The sequence below is a fragment of the Somniosus microcephalus genome, chromosome 25 (assembly GCF_052327205.1).
Source record: "Somniosus microcephalus isolate GS21.2 chromosome 25, FLI_Smic_1.0, whole genome shotgun sequence".
Lineage (NCBI taxonomy): Eukaryota > Metazoa > Chordata > Chondrichthyes > Squaliformes > Somniosidae > Somniosus > Somniosus microcephalus.
Window position 1 is genome coordinate 36,633,834 of NC_141011.1, and position 21,441 is coordinate 36,655,274.

At 42.8% G+C, this 21,441-nt stretch overlaps 1 protein-coding gene across 15 annotated transcripts in view; it reads left to right on the top strand.

Annotated features, from left to right (window-relative positions):
- Positions 1–21,441, top strand: part of kcnab2a (potassium voltage-gated channel subfamily A regulatory beta subunit 2a) — a 372,430-nt gene that overhangs the window by 277,865 nt on the left and 73,124 nt on the right. For all 15 annotated transcript variants that reach the window (XM_085967213.1, XM_085967209.1, XM_085967207.1 and 12 more), the window contains 3 exons: positions 17,377–17,420; positions 18,228–18,265; positions 20,221–20,300. In XM_085967213.1, the coding sequence (XP_085823339.1) occupies positions 17,377–17,420; positions 18,228–18,265; positions 20,221–20,300 (162 nt within the window). The remainder of the gene's footprint in view (positions 1–17,376; positions 17,421–18,227; positions 18,266–20,220; positions 20,301–21,441) is intronic.

The following is a 21,441-nucleotide window of genomic DNA, read 5'->3' on the forward strand; positions in this document are numbered from 1 at the left end:
ACTAGATGTAATATCTCCAAGTTTGCAGATGACACAAAGCTGGGTGGGCGTGTGTGCTGTGAGGAGGATACAGAGAAACTCCAGTATGATTTGGACAGGTTGGGTGATTGGGCAGATGCATGGCAGATGCAGTATAATGTGGATAAATGCGAGGTTATCCACTTTGGTGGCAAAAACAGGAAGGCAGATTATTATCTGAACGGCAATAGATTGGGAAAAGGGGAAGTGCAACGAGACCTGGGTGTCCTTGTGCACCAGTCACTGAAGGTAAGCATGCAGGTGCAGCAGGCGGTTAAGAAGGCAAATGGTCTGTTGGCCTTCATAACGAGAGGATACGAGTACAGGAGCAAGGATGTCTTGCTACAGTTGTACAGTGCCTTGGTGAGACCACACCTTGAGTATTGTGTGCAGTTTTGGTCGCCTTATCTGAGGAAGGATGTTCTTGCCATGGAGGGAGTGCAGCGAAGATTCACCAGGCTGATACCTGGGATGGCAGGAATGATGTACGAGGAGAGATTGGGTTGATTGGGCTTATGCTCGCTGGAGTTTAGAAGAATGAGAGGGGATCTCATTGAAACTTATAAAATTCTAACAGGACTAGACAGACTAGATGCAGGACGGATGTTCCCGATGGCGGGAGAGTCCAGAACCAGGGGTCACAGTCTAAGGATAAGGGGTAAGCCATTTAGGACAGAGATGAGGAGGAATTTCTTCACCCAGAGAGTGGTGAACCTGTGGAATTCTCTACCACAGAAGGCAGTTGAGGCCAATTCATTCATTCTTTGCATATGTTACTTGTATGCAATAACTGCTTAATGAGTGTAAAGTATTTTGATGATTTGATGTATTAAAATTGTTCCCCTCAATTGGAAAAGGTTTCAAGACCATAAAAATGCTTAGCATCTAGTTATTTTACACGGAGGTCACTTTGACTTTCCATGGGTCCTCCACACGTTCCTGTTGCACTTTCCCCCTGAATCACCATTTATATGTTTTCAGTAGCTGACCTACATATAGGTGAAATGTGGTGACATAGTCTTGTCACTGCACCCTAGTGGCTTAAATAAATAGGTACTGAATGATCTGGATAAAGAAATATTTTTTTAAACGTAATTGAAAAATACTCTCAGGAATTAATAGAGAATAAAGTACATGCTGCATTGGATCAGACAATGTTCTTTCACGTCAAGCACCTGGATTTAAATCGAGCCCAGACTGATGGAATGAGAATCCCCCCGCCTGCTTGGTCTTTGGGTAGTCTTGAGCCACTTTGTGAATGACCCATAGAACGAAAGCTGTCCTTAATTGACACTAAATTGGCAATTTCACTTAGGTAGGGTGGCTGGTTAGGGAAATTGTAGTAGAAGTATTAATTCCAGATTTCAAAAGGACTAACTTCAATAAAATGGCATGCAGAGGATTTGGAACAGTTCACTTGGTCAACCCTACTGGGTGGGGATGCAACTGGTGCAGAATATAAATGGCAGGTTTTTAAGAGCAAATTAAAATGCATATTGCATCCGTGTACGTCCCTCAAGTCAAAAGATATCTGGTCAGAAGAAGCCAAGGTGGCTGACTGGTCATGTACGAAGACAAATAAGACGTAAACGAAAATGCTTTTAAAAATTAAAAGTACATTATACCCAGCAAAATAAAGATAAGTACTGTGAACAGTTAAAGAAAACTAAAGTAGCTATTAGATCAGCTGAAAGGTTATTGGAAAAGAGGACAGTGAACAACTGTGATAGTAATGGGAAAAGCTTTTTCAGCATTTTAGACGGATTACGTTCTCAGTTTGTGTAAACCTGAAAGTTAATGTCATTAACTTGTTAATAGTGTTAATTTTTTGCCAATGATGTTCTTGGTTAGCCACCAGGAGGCATGCGAGAATAACCAAACAGAGACTTTCTGGTCGATTTTCTTTGGGTTTTTACACTCTTAGTATATGGCGTACATAGTGCAGTGGAGTCTGTTTGTGAATAGGACATTTGCTGAGAAAAGTTGGTCACTTTTCCTAAAAAAAAAGGTTTTGGAATTTGAAGATCTGTGATTTCCATTGCTAAAAAGAAAACAATCCAGCTGTGCACTTATACTTTTAATCAGAGACCGAACAGCAGCTTGCAAGACCCAGGGAATAACTTCAGGCTAATCAACTTATTGAGTACTCACTTAAGAGGATTTCTCTGTGTAGTATACATGGTGCATTGAATAAGCTTTACTGAGGCGTTTGGATTGTGGATGACCCTGATTTCAGTGATTGGCAGTGGTAATGGTGTGTACTGCTGTGTTTATCAGCTGGTAGGTTTTGGTTGTGCCACCAGACCTTCAACAATTATCCAACTCCGATGGAATGGAGCATTCTGCAGACCCTTATGCAGGGATAGTGTTGATGTGCTGATCAGCTGCTGGTATTATTGGGCCAGGAATGGGGACATGGTTTTGTTAGACTGGGCTATTTTCCATAGTTTCTCAATCCACCTTGACTGGGTTTAGGGAGTTTGTCTAATGCTACCTCAATGTAGTTAGGAGAAAGCCTGTGACTTGCCCATGCCCATGTGTGTCACAATTATTCGGAGAAAATCTTGGGGCATTACAGTGAGTACTTTTCTCTTCTGTCTGCAGGGAAAAGGTTGTCCTGCAGTTAGCAGTAATTGGGAAGTGCAGAATGGAATCTGTATCCCTGCCCTCTGCACACGAGTTGATCCAGTAATTTTAGCATTTCAAAATCTTGGCAGTCATGTGTTAGACTGTGATCCATTTATTTATGGGAAGGCAGCATTACGTATACATTAAAGGGGATGAGATAGAAGGCTGTAATTAGTCTTCAGGTTCCAATAACCTCCCCCCCCCCCCCCCTCCAAGAAATGGTTTATAAATTCAAGATCGAGCTTTGAACTTGGGGGTGTTTGTTATTTTACATAATATGTTGAGTTTATTTCAAAGAGAAATGTTCACTTTTTATTGCTATATGGCAGGTGTATTGGATGTGAGGCACAGGAAGTGTGAAATAGGTACATGGGTGCTTGTGGCATTTGGCAGCATTACCCAACATATGACTGGTATTGTGGTATTACAGGATTATTCCTCCCATGGTTTCAGTATATATTAGGAGCAGCGTAGCAAAGTAGGAGTTTGGGACATATTTTAAAGTGGTGACTGTTTATATTGATCATGTAATGCAGAGATCAACAGAAATAGAAGAACACTAGCAGATCTTCCGTGGTGTTGCTTGCAGTTAGTCGGATGATGCGTTGTTTTATAAGGACAGGAATTTTATGCCTTTTAATGCAGTCTATTCTGCAAATGTGGAGTTGTATCCCTTTAAGGGAACAAAGTATAATTGCTTTAAGTAAACACAAGCTCGGGTCACTCATGGTTCAATTGTTTGATCAGGGAACTTTGCAAATTGCAAAGTGCTCATTCGTTTCCGCTCCAGGTTAGAAGCACCCAGCATGAAGTAACTGGCTTTTTTCAAGATTGTTTGTTTGCCATTGTTTGCAAAGTGTGATGTTTGGACTGGCTGATATACTGTTTTAATCTATAACATACTTAAAAAACTTGCGTCTGCACATCTGTCCTGTATTTAAATTGGTAGCAGGCATGTAATTACACCATCTCACCATTGGAGGAGTTGCAACGCCTGCACTCACAGGAGGATATAATTATAGCATGAGAAATTTAGATATGTACATATTTATAATAGAAACTACCTAAGAATTTATGGAAATATAAAAATGCGGATAGAATATTTGATTTTAAAAGGGCGATTGAATTATGTCTGCACTCCCTGGTTCAATTATCACCTGTCCTTTAACCCCGTTTCATCTGAAGACTGCTTTAGGTCTGGACTCAGGATGTGCAACACCACAGGAACTTATATATTATTAAAATTAATAGATGCTAGAAATCCGGGATGATCAAAAACCATTTGACCCATCAAAGCTTCACTACATCAGCTCTTCCATCATAGCATGTAATTGTATTTTGAATAACTCTAGTGCTTTTTTTTTGTCTCTGTTGCCTTGCTTGGTAGATTATTCCAAACATTTATCACTCTTTATGTAAAGAATATTTTCCTGAGAAAATAAAATCTACACAGCCAACACACAGACTTAGTGCAATTCTTTTAGATCATTTGCTAGACCTCCTGAAAATGTTGCCACTTTGGAGGTTTAGTTAGTTTCTCCAGCTCCAGGCTCCAGTTGCCAGCATTTCACGGTTCCCTGTTGCCCTGTAGTTCCAAACCCTTCTGCTTGGGTTCGCCACTCACCACTCCACATATTCTTAAATAAGATTTAAAAAATTTAAAGTTTGAGATCTGTCTGTAGTGCTGAAGGAGCATACAGAGTGGGAAGCCGTAAAAGATTAAAAAGAACAAACTGTTGTCCCAGCTGAGCACAATTCTTTTTCCTTCTCACTATCTCTCTACCTCTCTCCCTCCCTCCAGGGGTCACTGGCTAACGATCACCAGTGGGAATTGTGGTTGATTTCCCCCCCCCCCCCCCACCAACCCAGTGACACAAAGGCTAGTTTTAGCATTGCAACTACAGTACTGCATCATAGAATCTACAGCACAGAAAAAGGCCATTGATCCCAACTGGTCTATGCCAGTGTTTATACTCCACACAAGCTTCCTCCCACTCTAATTACCTCTTCCCATCTTGCCCCTGTATCTCTCAATTCCCTTCTCCCTCATGAATACATCAAGCCTCCCCTTAAATGCATCAATGTTCTGCTTCAGCCACTTCACGTGGCAGTGAGTTCCACATTCTCGCCACTCTCTGTATAAAGAAATACCTCCTAAATTCTTCATTTGAGCTGTTAGTGGCTATCTTATTTATACCCCCTTATTCTGGATTCAGTCGTAAGTGGAAACAATTTCTCCACATTCACCCTATCAAACCCCCCTTCATAAATTTAAAGACCTCTATCCCCTCTCAGTCTTATCTTTTCCAGAGAAAAGAGCCCCAGCCTGCTCAATCTTTCCTGATAGTTGCATCCTTTTAATTTTGGTAACAGCCTTCTAAATCTTTTCTGATCACCTGAGATCAACTAACTCAGCACAAGATCAGTGATCAAATAATAGGATTTATTGAAAAGTACACTTATTGAAAATTGGAAAAAAATGATTACTGAAACAGTTAAAGACATCTTTGCTACTACAGGTAGACTATCCTTTATCCGAACTTCCGAAAACCTCTAAAAACCAAAAGTTTTTTTGTTCAGCTTAAGTCGTGCGCACGACATGACCAGAGTGGCGCACGACTTACGCTGAGCAGGGCAGAGGGTCACAGAGTTCCCTCCTGGGTAGGAGATTGCAGGCCGAGCCGGGCAGTGTGAAGGAGGTACCGGGAGAGTGAACCCAACAATACAGCGGCCCGTCCGATAGCTGCAGCGGCCCGTCCGATATTCTTTTCTCCCCCCCCCCCCCCGACCCGAACCGCGGCCCGTCCGATATTCTTTTCTCCTCCCCGCCCCCCCACCGACCCGTCCGATATTCTTTTCTCCCCGACCCGAACCGCGGCCTGTCCGATATTCTTTTCTCCCCCCGACCCCCGCCCGACCTGAACCGCGGCCCGTCCGATATTCTTTTCTCCCCCACCCGACCCCCGACCTGATTTGCGGGCCAGCTTAGTAGGAGTCAGCCGATATCCGGCTTTCCAGAGAAGCAGGAAGGGGAATAAGACACGGAACAGTCGCAAGAGGTAGCCTGAACTTTTAAAATTTATATTAAATACAAATTTCCTAGTCTTATAATAATACCTTCCGAAAACCGAAACTCAGCTGGTCCCAAGGCTTTCGGATAAGGGATAGTGTACCTGTATTCATATTGTAAGCTGGGTCACTAATGGTCTAACATTTTAAAAATGCCATGCCTGTTTGTTGCAGATTTAGAGTGGGCAGAATTGTATAAACGTACACGAGTTGAATGCAACTTACCTGAGGGTTATAAATGAATCATAACCTTTTTTGTTAAATTAATATATAATGAAGGTTGAGTGGATTACAGCAGCCTCTGTGCATCTGTGAACTAAAATGCTGGGTATACTTTACCAAATCCTGATCAGATCAGGTAGAGATTAGGAAGAACCTGTTGGATTTTAGACCAGTATGAGTGCATTTGTTGCAGACATTAATAAACTGATTACAGACTGAAACATTCAGTCAGAAGATGTTTTCCATCCTCTTCCCAAAACAAATGCGTGCACACCCACTCAAATCCACACTCACACCCTTTCTCTTGGCAATGCAGAAAACATTAAACTGGGAAGACTGTTGATGATCTTGAACCTTTGCAAACAGAAATTAAGTCGCTTCAACAGTCTTTCTAGTTGTGTCCTACCGATGCCAAATAACCCAATAGTTGAGAGGATATATAGACAAAGTGAGAATGGTCTAAGTCTGATTTGGAAAGGTTCCAGGTGGAGAGTTAATTTAACTGATGTTAACTGGAACCTTTCTACAGTTATCCTAGAGAAGGAGTCACCATGTTCTACAGTTACGGCCAGATACGTGAAAGGAGTACTTTAACCACTTTGCTGCTGACACCCAGGATTGATACCAATTTTCTTGTTATTGTGCAGCTTTAAAATAATGTTCTGTTGCTCGTGGTGTAAGTTTTAGTAGCTGGTAAGAGTTTCACTTTATTTCCTCAAAGATAGAGTAGTTAGTCTTCTTAGCACAGAATTACTTTTGTGCATTTGATTATTTCTCATGAGAATTGATGTGACAATAATGTCATTTATAAAAAGTGTATTATGTGCTCCCTGAAACCTCTTAAATTTCACCAAACTGACGCTCAATTGAACTGGTCGGATATCAAATTTGTCTGTTTAATCTATTTGAAGTAACGATAAATATGCTTGTTTCTAGCAGAGTTTGGATCATAAATTTCCAAAGACAGTTATATCGACCTTGGTGAAACAAACAATACTGTAAAACGTCTAACAGCAGAAATATGTAAAAGTGCCTAAATGAAAATCACATGGCCTAGTTGAAAACCTGAAAGGATATTGTGAACATTAAGGTTTAATAATATTGGTCTGGAGTTCATCTCCTTTTATATTATAAATATCCTTTCAACAGTAAGCGTATTGTGCACCAGCTGCCAATGGCACACTATCAATGTAAAAGGGCCTGTAGAAACTCCTCAATATTACCTGTCCCCATAATCATTGTAAACATATCTCCGGTCTCTAGAGATTGAGATGCATTATTCAGTATCTATTAAGTTCTCCACTTTTTTTATGAACTGGATATCTACATGTTAAAATATTCATTAAACATGAAGTTCCAAAATGTATCTTTGGGGAAGAAGTGAAAATAATCTATTCTAGGTTTGTCTTTTCCCCATGTGAGAGCACCAATCTTTGTTTTGCCCTCTCGAACATTTTTAAAAAGTTAGAATCAAAGGAGCTTACCCACTTCCTGGTTCGCTGTCTGTGAGAATTCTGCGTTTTGATTGGCTGCTTAGACAGCTTGTTGATGTCACAGCAACTCTTCACTGGGAACCCCCATTAACTTCCATTGATTTCAATTACGCATTGGAAAACCCAAAATTCTCAACACCAGCATCGCGAGATCTTTGTGCTAAGCTTACTTTGGGGCCAGCGGCGAACGCAAATTCCAGGCCAATAAATTCTGGGTGTAGTCACTTTTAAATTACAATTTTGTACGTTGTTATCTTGTACATAAAAACTGTACATTACTATAATATGCATTGAATAGTTGTTTCCTAGAATTATACTGTCAGCAAGCATGTTATACTGTAAAAAGCAAAATACTGCAGATGCTGCAAATCTGAAACAAAAACCAAAAATACTGGAAAAACACAGTTAGCATCTGTGTAGAGTAATTTCTCACCTTTCTCCTAGGCACCCTGCAACCCTCTGGTCTGAACATTGACTTCAGCAACTTCCTCATTTTCAAACCTGTTTTAATGTTATACCTGACCACCTCCTCTTCCCCTCACCCCCCACCACCAGAATTTCCATATCTCCCATTTTCTGTTGTGCCCTAGACCTCCCACTTAGCTATTTATACACCCTCTGTTGCTATAATGCTCCTTTCCATTACTTGACTGACATGATCTGTTACATCATTCCACTCATGATTTCCTGTGTGTTTGTGCTTATACATATATTTCCCCTCCCTTTTTCTTATTGTGTGGTTTAATATGCCTGTCTACCTCATATTTTTCAGTTCTGAAGAAGGGTCCACACCCGAAACACAAACTTGTCTGTTTTCTCCACAGATACTGACTAACCTGTTGTGTGTTTCTAGCCTTCTCTAACTTTATACATTTGAGTCCCATGACACAGAAGCTCTAGCATGCTCTGTAGGGCCACCATAGAACAGTTAGAAAAGTGAGAAATGAAATAGAGGGTTGAGTTGCTATAAAAACAGAAAATGCTGGAAATACTCAGCAGGTCAGGCAGCATCTGTAGAGAGAGAAACAGAGTTAACGTTTCAGGTCGATGACCGTTCGTCAGAACTGGAAAAAGTTGAAGATGTAACAGGTTTTTGAGTAAGTGTAGGGGCAGGGAGAAGGGAGGAAAGAACAAAAGGGAAGGTCTGTGATAGGATGGAAAGCAGGAGAGATTAAGAGACAAAAGGGATTGATGGTGCAAGGCAAAAGGAGATGGTAATGGGACAAGTTAAGAAACAAAAGATGACTAGATGAAGCGTAAATGGCAATGACAGGATGATCGACAGCTGCCATGTGAGAGAAAGAAAAAAAAATGATAGGGGCAGAGGTTATGGTCTGAAATTGTTGAACTCGATATTGAGTCCAGAAGGCTGTAAAGTGCCTAATTGAAAGATGAGGTGCTGTTCCTCGAGCTTACATTGAGCTTCACTGGGACAGTGTAAGAGGTCGAGGACAGAGATGTCAGAGTGGAAGTGGAGCGGATAATTAAAGTGACAGGCAACCGGAAGCTCAGGGTCACCCTTACGGACTGAACGGAGGTGTCCCGCAATGCGGTCACCCAATCTGCATTTGGTCTCCCCAATGTAGAGGAAACTAAATTGCAAGAAGTACAAGTAAATTGCTGTTTCACCTGGAAGGAGTGTTTGGGGCCCTGGACAGTTGGAAGGGAGGAGGTAAAAGGGCAGGTGTTACATCTCCTGTGCTTGCATGGGAAGGTGCCAGGGGAAGGGGTGTTGGGGGTGATAGAGGAGTGGACCAGGGTGTCGCGGAGGGAGCAGTCCCTTCGGAATGCTGAAAGGGGAGGTGAGGGGAAGATGTGTTTGGTGGTGGGATCACGCTGGAGATGGCGGAGGATGATCCATTGAATGTGGAGGCTGGTGGGGTGAAAGGTGAGGACAAGGGGAACCCTATCGTGGTTTTGGGAGGGAGGGGAAGGAGTGAGAGTAGAAGTGCGGGAAATAGAACTCCCTTCGCGACACCCTTCAGGAGATTGAATGGATTAAGGCTTTTCACCATGTGTACAAACTTTGCGCTGCAGCACATAACTGAGCCGCACTGAGGTATAAATCTGCACCTTGCACTTGCACGCTGAGAGAATGTAGTTTTATCGGATGCCTCTGGGGTCAAACAGGATCATCTTTGTTAATTGATTGGGGCTACTCTAATATTCAGTCAGTGATTATCTAAATGTGCTTTGTCTAAAGCTGGGTCCCAAACTCAAAATGATAAAATGTGCTAATGATTGTAAATTTGAAATTAAGCTGTTTAAAATAAATGGTTTATGCTCTTAAAGTAACATACAAAGTAATTTCATAGGAATGTGCAGGAAACTTTCGATTTACCGGCACCTAAATAACCAGAAATCTTGGTTAACCGGCAAAATTCAGGAGTAGGTTCAGGTAACTTTTATTACTTGCCTTCCTCCATCTGTTGCTGTGCAAGGGTGTGGCTGCAGCTGTTGCTAAGCTACAGAGACGCTTGGAACTTGTGGCCATTGTTCTGAACTTGTTGCTAAGCAACAGGGTTTGTTGCTTTATACGGAGCTCTCAGCTCCATATCTTTTACTTTAGCTTTCGGTTATCCAGAATTTTTGATGAACCGGCACCACGTCGGTCCCGTCGGTGCCAGATTAAAAAAAAGTTTCCTGTGCTAGGGGTTCACACTAATATTACAGTGTAATTTCGAGGCTTATATTTCATTAAACAGTGCTTGTTGAAATGATGTCATTTCTGAGCACAGATTTTATATGTTGCTGTCCTGTAAAACTATTTCTAATGCATTGCTATAATAAGCATTGAATAGCAGATTTCCCAGCAGTCAGTCCCCCTGCATCCACATTATCCTTGGTTGAAAGGGCAGAATGCTCCATCCCATAAGCATCTCCATGGATACTGTCGTTCCTCTCTCTGCTTTATGTTTCACCAGGTACACGTGAGTCATGTGGATAGATAGCACATCATCCTCTTCTCCCTGCCCCCAGCCGCCGCCTTTCCAACTGCTCCACTCATGACTCCTAAACTCATCCACTCGGGGAGGCCTGCTTGGAAATGCCAGCCAGGACTGCCATCTTTGTTAGCTGAGAGTCCAGAGCTTTAGAAGCTGCTGGGTTTGTCGCACTTGAGTTAAATAAAGTTCATGTATGTGGTGGCTGCTTCATATAATAATATAAGAGGCAGGGAATGAGTGATTGACCAGCCAATTTAACACATTCCGTAGCAGCCAGCTAACTGTTAGAGGCCCGGCCGCACTCCTGTCCACATTTAGTGCTTGCCCCAATATGAGAAGTTAAAAAAATATATAAATGCATCCTCAGTCAAAAAAGCTTACTGAACAAAGCTGGTCATGTGACTAGGTTCTTAGTGTCATATTTCAATCATAAAAGATTACCACAATAGCAACAAAATTCTGAAAATCCTCTGAAATCTGATTTGATCAATTTCCCAGGATTTTTTGTTGCCCTATGGTACTATAGGTGGTGTTTTGCTGTTCAAGTACAGCCTTATGCTGTCATTTTAAAACCTATTCCTATAAATCACATTTACTGAGGGCACTGAACACTGTCACATCACATTACACTGATCAGACTCTGTGGAAAGGTTTAATGAGAGCAGAAGTCAGCATGATTTTGGATTAGCTTAGTGTCTTGAATATTTGATGATTCTGGTTTGTGTATTTGAAGCCTTCGATGGTTTCCTGCAATTCCAAGTTCTACATATGTCCTTTTATTTAATCAGGTTTGTTTCTCCGTATCAGTGAACACAGTTCTGTTGCTCTGGTTTATGTTAGTTTAAGCTCTGGCAAGATTAGTCCTGGCTGTTCTGTGTTCAGGGTAAATTATATTGGGAATCTGGCACCTCCATAATCTTAGTTCTTGTATATAGCACTCTACAAATAACAAATATAATTTAAGAGTTGTGTTATGTAATGTGTGATATTACACACGTCCCATGGGGAAGTTAGCATATAGGTTATGTTACTGGACTAGTAATCCAGAGACTGGATTAATAATCCGGAGGTATGAGTTCAAATCCCACCACGGCAGCTGGGGAATTTTAATTCAGTTAATTAAATAAATCTGGAATTAAAAAGCTAGTATCAGTAATGGTGACCATGACCCTACTGATTGTCGTAAAAACCCATTTGGTTCACTAATGTCCTTTAGGGAGGAAATCATCTTTCAGAGAAAATCTGCCGTCCTTACCCGGTCTGGCCTATATGTGACTCCAGACCCACAGCAATATGGTTGACTTAACTGCCATCTGAAATGGCCTAGCAAGCCACTCCCACTCAGTTGTATCAAACTGCTACAAAAAACAACAATAAGAATAAAACTGGGTGGACTACCTGGCATTGACCTAGGCACTGGATTCGGACACGACAAAGGCACATCCAGCCCAGTCGACCCTACAAAGTCCTCCTCACTAACATCTAGGGACTTGTGCCAAAATTGGGAGAGCTGTCCCACAGACTAGTCATACTCACAGAATCATATCTTTCAGCCAACGTCCCAGACTCCACCATCACCATCCCTGGGTATGTCCTGTCCCATTAGCAGGACAGAAACCCCAGAGGTGGCGGCACAGTTGTATACAGTTGGGAGTAAGTGGCCCTGGAAGTCTTCAACATTGACTCCGGACCCCATGAAGTTTCATGGCATCAATCAAACATGGGCTAGGAAACCCCTGCCGATTACCACCTTCAGTTGATGAATCAGTACTCCTCCATGTTGAACAACACTTGGAAGAAGCACTGAGGGTAGCAAGGGCAGAGAATGTACTCTGGGTAGGGAACTTCAATGTCCATCACCAAGAGTGGCTCAGTAGCACCACTACTGACCGAGCTGGACGGGTCCTGAATGACATCGCTGCGAGACTGGGCCTGCGGCAGGTGGTGAGAGAACCAACACGAGGGACAAACCTACTTAACCTCATCCTCACCAATCTACCTGTCACAGATGCATCTGTCCATGATAGTATTGGTAGGAGTGACCACTACACAGTCCTTGTGGAGACAAAGTCCCACACATTGAGAACATCCTCCATCGTGTTGTGTGGAACTACCACCGTGCTAAATGGGATAGATTCAGAACAGATCTAGCAGCTGAAAACTGGGCATCCATGAGGCGCTGTGGGCCATCAGCAGCAGCAGAATTATATTCCGCCACAATCTAACCTCATGGCTCGGCATATTCCTCACTCTACCATCACCATCAAGCCAGGGGACCAACCCTGGTTCAATGAGATGTGTAGAAGAGCATGCCAGGAGCAGCACCAAGAGTACCTAAAAATACGGTGCTAACCTGGTTAAGCTACAACACAGGACTACATGTATGCTAAACAGTGGAAGCAGCATGCTGTAGACAGAGCTAAGTGATCCCACAAGCAATGGATCAGATCAAAGCTCTGCAGTCCTGCCACATCTAGCCGTGAATGGTGGTGGACAATTAAACAACGAATGGGAGCAGGAGGCTCTATGAACATCCCCATCCTCGGTGATGGCGGAGCCCAGCATGTGAGTGCAAAAGACAAGGCTGAAACGTTTGCAACCATCTTCAACCAGAAGTGTCAAGTGGATGATCCATCTTGGCCTCCTCCTGAGGTCCCCACCAACGTTCCTGCTAAGCTGCGCAGTGGTCTGAAGGTCCCACGCAGGCCGCTGACTGACTTTTCAATGGAAGAAACCGTGCATGCGCGAAAATTTGAATGGGCCGCACAGCCAGTTAAAGGGACCACGCGCGAAAAAATAAAATTAGAGGCAGCATTGGTCCCCACCAACACAGAAACCAGTCTTCAGCCAATTTGATTCACTCCACGTGATAATGGCTGAGCGCACTGGATACAGCAACAGCTATGGGCCCCACCAGCATCCTGGCTGTCGTGCTGAAGACTTGTGCTCCAGAACTAGCAGCGCCTCTAGCCAAGCTGTTCCAGTACAGCCACAATACTGGCATCAACCCGACAAAGTGGAAAATTGCCCAGGTATGTTCTGTGCACAAAAAGCAGGACAAATCCAATCCAGCCAATTACCGCCCCATCAGTCTACTCTCAATCATCAGCAAAGTGACTGAAGGTGCCATCAACAGTGCTATCAAGCAGCAGTTACTCACCAATAACCTACTCACCGATGCTCAGTTTGGGTTCCACCAGGACCACTCGGCTCCAGGCCGCATTACAGCCTTTGCCCAAACATGGACAAAAGAGCTAAATTCCAGAGGCGAGGTGAGAGCGACAGCCCTCGATATCAAGGCAGCATTTGACCGAGTGTGGCATCAAGGAGCCCTAGCAAAATTGAAGCCGATTGGAATTGAGGGGGAAAAACTCTCCACTGGCTGAAGCCATACCTAGCACAAAGGAAGATGGTTGTGGTTGTTGGAGGTCAATCATATCAGCCCCAGGACATTGCTGCAGGAGTTCCTCAGGGCAGTGTACTAGGCCCAACCATCTTCAGCTACTTCATCAATGACCTTCGCTCCATCATAAGGTCAGAAATGGGGATGTTCACTGATGATTGCTCAGTGTCATTTGCAACTCCTCAAATAATGAAGCAGTCCATGCCTGCATGCAGCAAGACCTGGACAACATTCAGGCTTAGGTTGATAAGTGGCAAGTAACATTCGTGCCACACAAGTGCCAGGCAATGACCATCGCCGAATCCCCCACTATCAACATCCTGGGGGGTCACCATTGACCAGAAACTTAACTGGACCAGCCACATAAACACTGGCTGCAAGAGCAGGTCAGAGGTTGGGTATTCTGTGGCGAGCGACTCACCTCCTGACTCCCCAAAGCCTTTCCAGCATTTACAAGGCACAAGTCAGGAGCGATGGAATACTGTCCACTTGCTTGGATGGGTGCAGCTCCAACAACATTCAACAAGCTCGACACCATCCAGGACAAAGCAGCGCACTTGATTGGCATCCACCACCTTAAACATTCACTCCCTCCACTACTGCCTGCAGTGTGTAGCATGCTCTGCAGAAATTTGCCAAGGCTTCTTTGACAGCACCTCCCAAACCCACAACCTCTACCACCTAGAACGACAAGGGCAGCAGGCACAATGGAACACCACCACCTTCAAGTCACACACCATCCTGACTTGGAAATATATCAACGTGAGCAATAAATGCTGGCTTTGTCAGCGATGCCCTCATCGCATGAATGAATAAAAAAGAAATTCCATTAAATTACACACAATATTTTGTGACATCTAACGTGATTGGAAACCTCTGTCATAGTAAATTACACACATAGGTTTAACCTTGCACAGTCAACTTAAGTGTGTGATGCCATGGTTATTTACTGTTTAAGCACAGAGTATAAGAATTTTTAGGAACAGGGATACGCCATTAAGTCTAAAATGCCTGGCCCTTTTCCACACATCGGCTTCATTTACCTACCTTCTCGATATATCCCACAATCCTTTCTCCAAAAATTCATCTGATGGCCTCTTGAGCCCAATTACAATGCCTGCTTCAATTACTTTTCCTTGGTAACCATTTCCAAAACTCCAAAGCTCAGTCATTGCTCATTCTCAACAACAACAACGAACGCTTGCATTTATATAGCGCCTTTCACATAGTAAAACATCCCAAGGCATTTCACAGGAGTATTAGCAAAGAAAACTTGACACCAAGCCACATGAGATACTAGGACAGATGACCAAAAGCTTGGACAAAGAGGTCGGTTTTAAGGAGTGCCTTGAAGGAGGAGAGACAGGTAGAAAGGCGGAGAGGTTTAGGGAGTGAATTCCTGAGCAGCTAAAGGCATGGCTGCCAATGGTGGAGCTGTTAAAATCGGGGATGCACAAGAGGCCAGAATTGGAGGAGCGTGGAGATCGCGAAGGCTTGTAGGCAGGAAGAAGCTACAGAGATGGGGAGGGACAAGGCCATGGAGGGATTTGAAAACAAGGATGAGAATTTTAAAATAGAAGTGTTGCCGATCTGGGAGCACAGGGGTGATGGGTGAACACAAGTTAGGATGCGGGCAGCAGAGATTTGGATGAGTGCAAGTCTATGTAGGGTGGAAGATGGAAGGCCGGCCAGGAGAGCATTGGAATAATCAAGTCTAGAGGTAACAAAAAGCATGGATGAGGGTTTATGCAGCAGATAAGCTGAGGCAGGGGTGGTTTCAGACAATGTTATGGAGAGGGAAGTAGGTAGTTTTGGTGATGGAGCGGATATGTGGTCGGATTCTCACCTCAGATTCAAATATGACACCAAGGTTGCGAACTGTCTGGTTCAGCCTCAGACAGTTGCCAGGGAGAGTGATGAAGTGGGTGGCTAGGGAACGGAGTTTGTGGCAGGGACCTAGGACAATGGCTTCGGTCTTCCCAATATTTAGGTAGAGGAAATTTCTGCTCATCCAGTACTGGATGTCAGACAAGCAGTGTGACAAATCAGACAGTGGAGGGGTTGAGAGAGGTTGTGGTGAGGTAGAGCTGGATGAGTGGTCATTGTTCAGAAACATTTAATAAGAGTGCACCAATCCTCTGTTCAGAGGTGGCTTGGATACAAGATTACAAGAAAGACACAGATAAGGAAGGCATTATGTTCAACTCAGTTCCACAAAGAGCCTTCAATTTAACACCCCACCCCCCACCCGTAAGAAGTCAATTCTTTGTGTTGAGCACTTGTTGAAGACCTCATGAGATTTTCTTTTTTGCTGCTTTAAATCTGTGCCACCTTGTTGTACAGAAAGAATAAGCTTGAATTAGTCTTAGTTGGAGCAACTGCACACTGTGCTCTGAAATAGGAACACGTGAGTTTGTGCCAGGAATTGCCCTATGCTAAGTTGTTTTCAGTTTGCCCATTTTTTTCAGTGAGATGTTCAGTGTTTAAAAGATCCTCATAAACTCGGCTCTTTCTTTATGTTGAAAGAATATGTTGATCTTGTATCAGAGAATCAGCCTCCTGCTGAAAAAATGGAGTTGATGAGGAGCAGTGTGCTCCTGTTAAGGATATAAGTAGACAATACTAAGTGGAGAATCAATACTATCATTTATCTGAGGAAGGATGTCCTTATCTGAGGAAGGATGTTTTTGCCATGGAGGGAGTGCAGCGAAGATTCACCAGACTGATACCTGGGATGGCAGGAATGATGTATGAGGAGAGATTGGGTCGATTGGGCTTATACTCGCTGGAGTTTAGAAGAATGAGAGGGAATCTCATTGAAACTTATAAAATTCTAACAGGACTAGACAGACTAGATGCAGGAAGGATATTCACCGATGGCGGGGGAGTCCAGACCAGGGGTCACAGTCTAAAGATAAGGGGTAAGACATTTAGGACAGAGATGAGGAGGAATTTCTTCACCCAGAGAGTGGTGAACCTGTGGAATTCTCTACCACAGAAGGCAGTTGAGGCCAATTAATTAAATATATTCAAGAAGGAGTTAGATATATTTCTTAAGGCTAAAGGGATCAAGGGATATGGGGAGAAGGCAGGGTTGGATGATCAGCCATGATCTCATTAAATGGCGGAGCAGGCTCGAGGGGCCGAATGGCCTACTCCTGCTCCTATCTTCTATGTTTCAAATTTACGGGAATGAGGATGAAATCAATAAGTCATAAATTGACAAAATCTGGAGTGAATTATATGGTGATCTCAGCAGTGGAAATATAAAGAGTGTTTCCAGATTCATTGTCAGGTATTCTTTTTATATGGTATAATGATGGTCCCGTGTTTCAAAATTTACAAGCATTATGAAACATTGAAATGCTAAAGGCACAAACGTGCATTAAGGTGTCCAGGGACCAGCATTAATAGTGTCAGTGAAGTCGTCCGTATGCTAGACTGTGCCACCTTAGGATAGGGGGAGAGATCAGGCCTCGCTTGAAGGGAGGAGATTGGAGAGAAAGCTCCAGTAGTCCCTTTGTGGTGTTTTTGACAATATATTGTCCTCTCAAGTGAAATGATTTTAATTGCATCATCTTTCTCTATCTTAAAATAGGAACCTTGGAAAATCAGGACTCAGGGTGTCCTGCCTCGGCCTAGGTAAGCAAATATTGTTCTCGTACACAAGCTAATTACAAGTAAATTGATTACTCGTATATTTCAATCTTATAGTTGGTAACACTATTCTAAAAACCTATACAACATAAAAATACAGTAGTTCGTCAGAATTGTGAAAGTGACATTTGGTTGAAGTCCATCTCTAGTAAAATTAACTGTCCCATTGAAACCCAGCCCTCATGTACATTGACTCTCCCAACATGCTTTTTGACTAACTCCAGTGTTTATCCTCTATTACTTTGTTTGATAAGATTATTCCAGTTACTGTTCTTTGACAAAAGGAGTTTTTCCTAATAGTTGCCTAAATTTCACTAATTTCCCTTTATGCCCTCTGGTCCTACTTTCTTGATGTACTTTGAAGTAACTGCCTGGGTTTGTCTTATCTGTACCACTTAATATTTCATAAACTTTGAGCAGATTGGAGAATAGCAAATCGGGTTATTTCATGGCTCGCCATGCTGCTGTGCCCTTAAAATTATTTAACATTCGTTTGCTATTTTTTTGATTTGGCTTGTGCCACAGGCAGTGGGTAGAATGGTACATTTTCTTTGAAATGCTAAGTTAATGTTACTTAAAATAATTCTACTCAACTATCCAATGAACTTAAAATAATGGATGCTGAACATGAAAGACCTTTGTTTATAGATTTTGTTAATGTAAACTGCTGAGCCTGCAGCTGAATCTCTTAATTACAACTGTATTGAATATTATTTACGTTTTGTTTTAGCATTTAGGTTTCTTATCAGCTGAAAACAGATAGTAAAGCTCTAACTTTTATCTTTCCAACAGGAACATGGGTTACCTTCGGAGGTCAGATCACTGATGAGGTATGCCTCTTTCCTGTCTTCAGGTTTGAAATGACAAGTTTTTTTAAATCACCATACATTGATTGAACGGAGAACAGTGGATACCTTGGAGCAGTCACAAGGGTGTAATCTCATTGACTGTTTCAGATGATCTCATAAACCAAGAGAGTAAAGTTTGAGTTGTTTGTAAGAGTCATCTGAATCCCATTTGCTAGTATGCCGATCAAAAATGCTGATGCAGCTTGGCATTTGTGGAAGACATCAACTTGATGTCACTGAGAACAGTGCCCTGAGGAGATATCCATGCCCGTGATCTAGCCGAAATTGGCACTAACTTAGCTCTGAGAAGCCAAAAGGAGTGTTTGGGAAATCAGAGTGCCCCCCATACATGCAGCATTGGAGTGTGCTTCTGAAGTTGCAGTACTGTAACTGTTTCCTAATGTACTGAAAGGGGAGTCTTGTTTTGCATCACACATCATAATGTTGTGTCTGAACCAAGAATGCGCATTGCTGAGAGCACAGTATAAAAAGTCAATTTCCGATCACTGCACCTGTCATTTACACAAGCGGATATGTGTACTAAAATGTGCAAATGGATGGATATATACAAGCATCTAAATTCAATACATTTCTATAATGTGAATAATATAAAGATTCAATCAGAGAGGCATTTTCAGTCCACTGCACAGTCTTTGCAAAAGTGCTTAGTTATGCCATTTGAAATGTGCAGTGCCAGGCGTAGGTGATGAATCTAAGGACAAATACTTTGCAAGTAACATTAGCGTACAACACTCTCTGCATTTCTTCTTGATTAATTTCAGGTTCTCGTCTTTTGTGGACATGCTGATTGATGCTAGCGGTAGAGAGACAAACAGCTAGGTGTATTAACCATTGCACTGTGCCTGAAGGCTAACTTGGGGAATTAATATTTTTCTTCAATCTGTAGAATGCTAAAGTAAATGACTATTAAATTTGTATTTTTTAAAAAACAACCCACCTTGCTGAAAGGTTCGCAGGCCAGGACAAAGATTGATTATAAACTGGATAAATTAGTACCACGAGCATTGGTGGTTATGCATGTCATAATTAACAGCATAATGCAGAGATAGAGATACTCAAAAATCTTTTAGCTGAAAGCTAAAGGAAAAGTAAGGGAAAGTTACTTTTCAAGTCATTCCCAGCCTTTGGGAAAGATAATGAGTTCTTGAGTAGAATGTTCGACGTAACTGAGTAGATGGCATCCTACTCACCCTATGTCTGCAGATGATGTTGCCAAGGGGCAGCATGTAGGTGAGATAGAGGTGCAGCAAAGGATAGTTCCTTAGGACACTTCGGGGGTGACAGTATGGAGGTGAGAAGAGAAGCCATTGCTTACGATACTGTGGCTGCATTCAAAAGATAGGAGTGGAACCATGCGAGGGCAGTCCTATGGAGCTGGACAGCAGAGGAGAGGCATTGGAGGGGGATCACATGGTTGACTGTGATATTGCAGTGGGTCTCAGCTGTCACTTCCCAAATAAACTGATGGTTCTCTCTTGAATGTGAATAAGGAGACCACACATTGGTGGAGGCTTCAAAAATATATATCAAAAATCAAGGTTTATTTAATTTGAAACCCTCCTGCTACGAGGCAGAGTTCTTTCCCATCGCTATTACATTGGGGTGGACCAAGAAAGAAACCAACAACTTTGGATATATCACCGTATGTCAGATGGCAGACTGCCTGAAGCAGTCAAACACATCCAACCCTGGTTAGGAGCCTCCTAGTTAGAGAATATAAGAATGGCAGGGTAATTGAGAATCCCCCCCTCCCTCTGTGGCACTTACACTTGTTGGTGGGGGGGGGGGGGGCGCGCGGGGAAGGGGAAGAGAGAGATCGTATTTTAAATAACACACCGAATGCATCTGTTGTGTTTTCAACATGCAAGAGCTGTCTGAATGGGTTCTTTACATCAGATTTTCCTTTTATGTTTCAGATGGCTGAACAGCTGATGACTCTTGCCTATGAAAATGGAATAAACCTCTTTGATACAGCAGAGGTTTATGCAGCTGGCAAGTAGGTACACTGACCTTTACAGTCACAGCAGAGTACAGCATGATGTACTGGTCAAGCAGATCTAACTTGTTTTTTAAATGAGGGTGATATACCTATCAATTCAGTTCATGAAAAGCGACGAGTTAAGTTAGTAACTATAGGTTTTTATTGGCTAAATAACAGAGCCCACCCTCGTGGGTGATCGGATCCAACAAGGAGGAATCCCAGCCAGTCGACCACCTTTATACCTGGGCAAGCAGGCGGAGCCATGGGCGGAGTCAGCTGTGGTCAGCCCAGGTATAACAGCGTGGCAAGAGGTGACCTTGTGTAGTGATACAACAGTGTAAACAGTGATAACCATAGTGTAACGATATAAACAGTGATAACCATAGTGTAACGATAGTGAACGATAAAAGTGGTTTATCACAGAGGGTAAATTATTTCCCAGCCTAATAACTAATAAATAAGAATTACCCAACTTCATTACATCCAGGCTGGGGTTTTCATCATGGTTATAAATTGTTGTATGCCTGCTCTGAGCGACGATGGAATACCACAGCAATTCATATATTTTCCATGGTTGAACTTCTTATGGTTGGTATTTAACTCTGGACTTTATGTTGAGGTATAACAGCCATCACTGGTAAATTTGCAATGTATTACAAACTTATTTTACAAACCCCATGAAATGAATGTCACTGGATCACCTGTGGGTACTAGCAGTTTTAATTGTAATGTAAACCATGCTGGTCACCTAGTCAATGATTGTTTAACATCCTAGGGGGCTAAATTTGAAAGACCCCGAAAACGGGCACGGGGATCACGATGTGCAATTAACCCGCGCCCATTGCTTCCAATGCAGGCAGCACGCAAACTTCGTGCTGCTTGCAGTTTAATGATTGCAGCGTTGAGGCAGTGCTAAATGCACTATTGAGTGGCTGAACTCCTCAGCAAGGGGCCCAAGTTCGTGTGAGGCTAGCACCACTTAAAGCTAGCCTGCACTGCTTATAGCCAGCTTGCACCTCTTAAAGGGGAGGTGCATTCTGGCTGGAGCAGGTGCTGGAAGTAATGGCCAACTCCATTAGCACACTTGAAACTCAGCCAGGATACAGCATTTGATGGCCGAAATCTCATCTTCCATTGCAGCTCAAGCAGAAGGCAC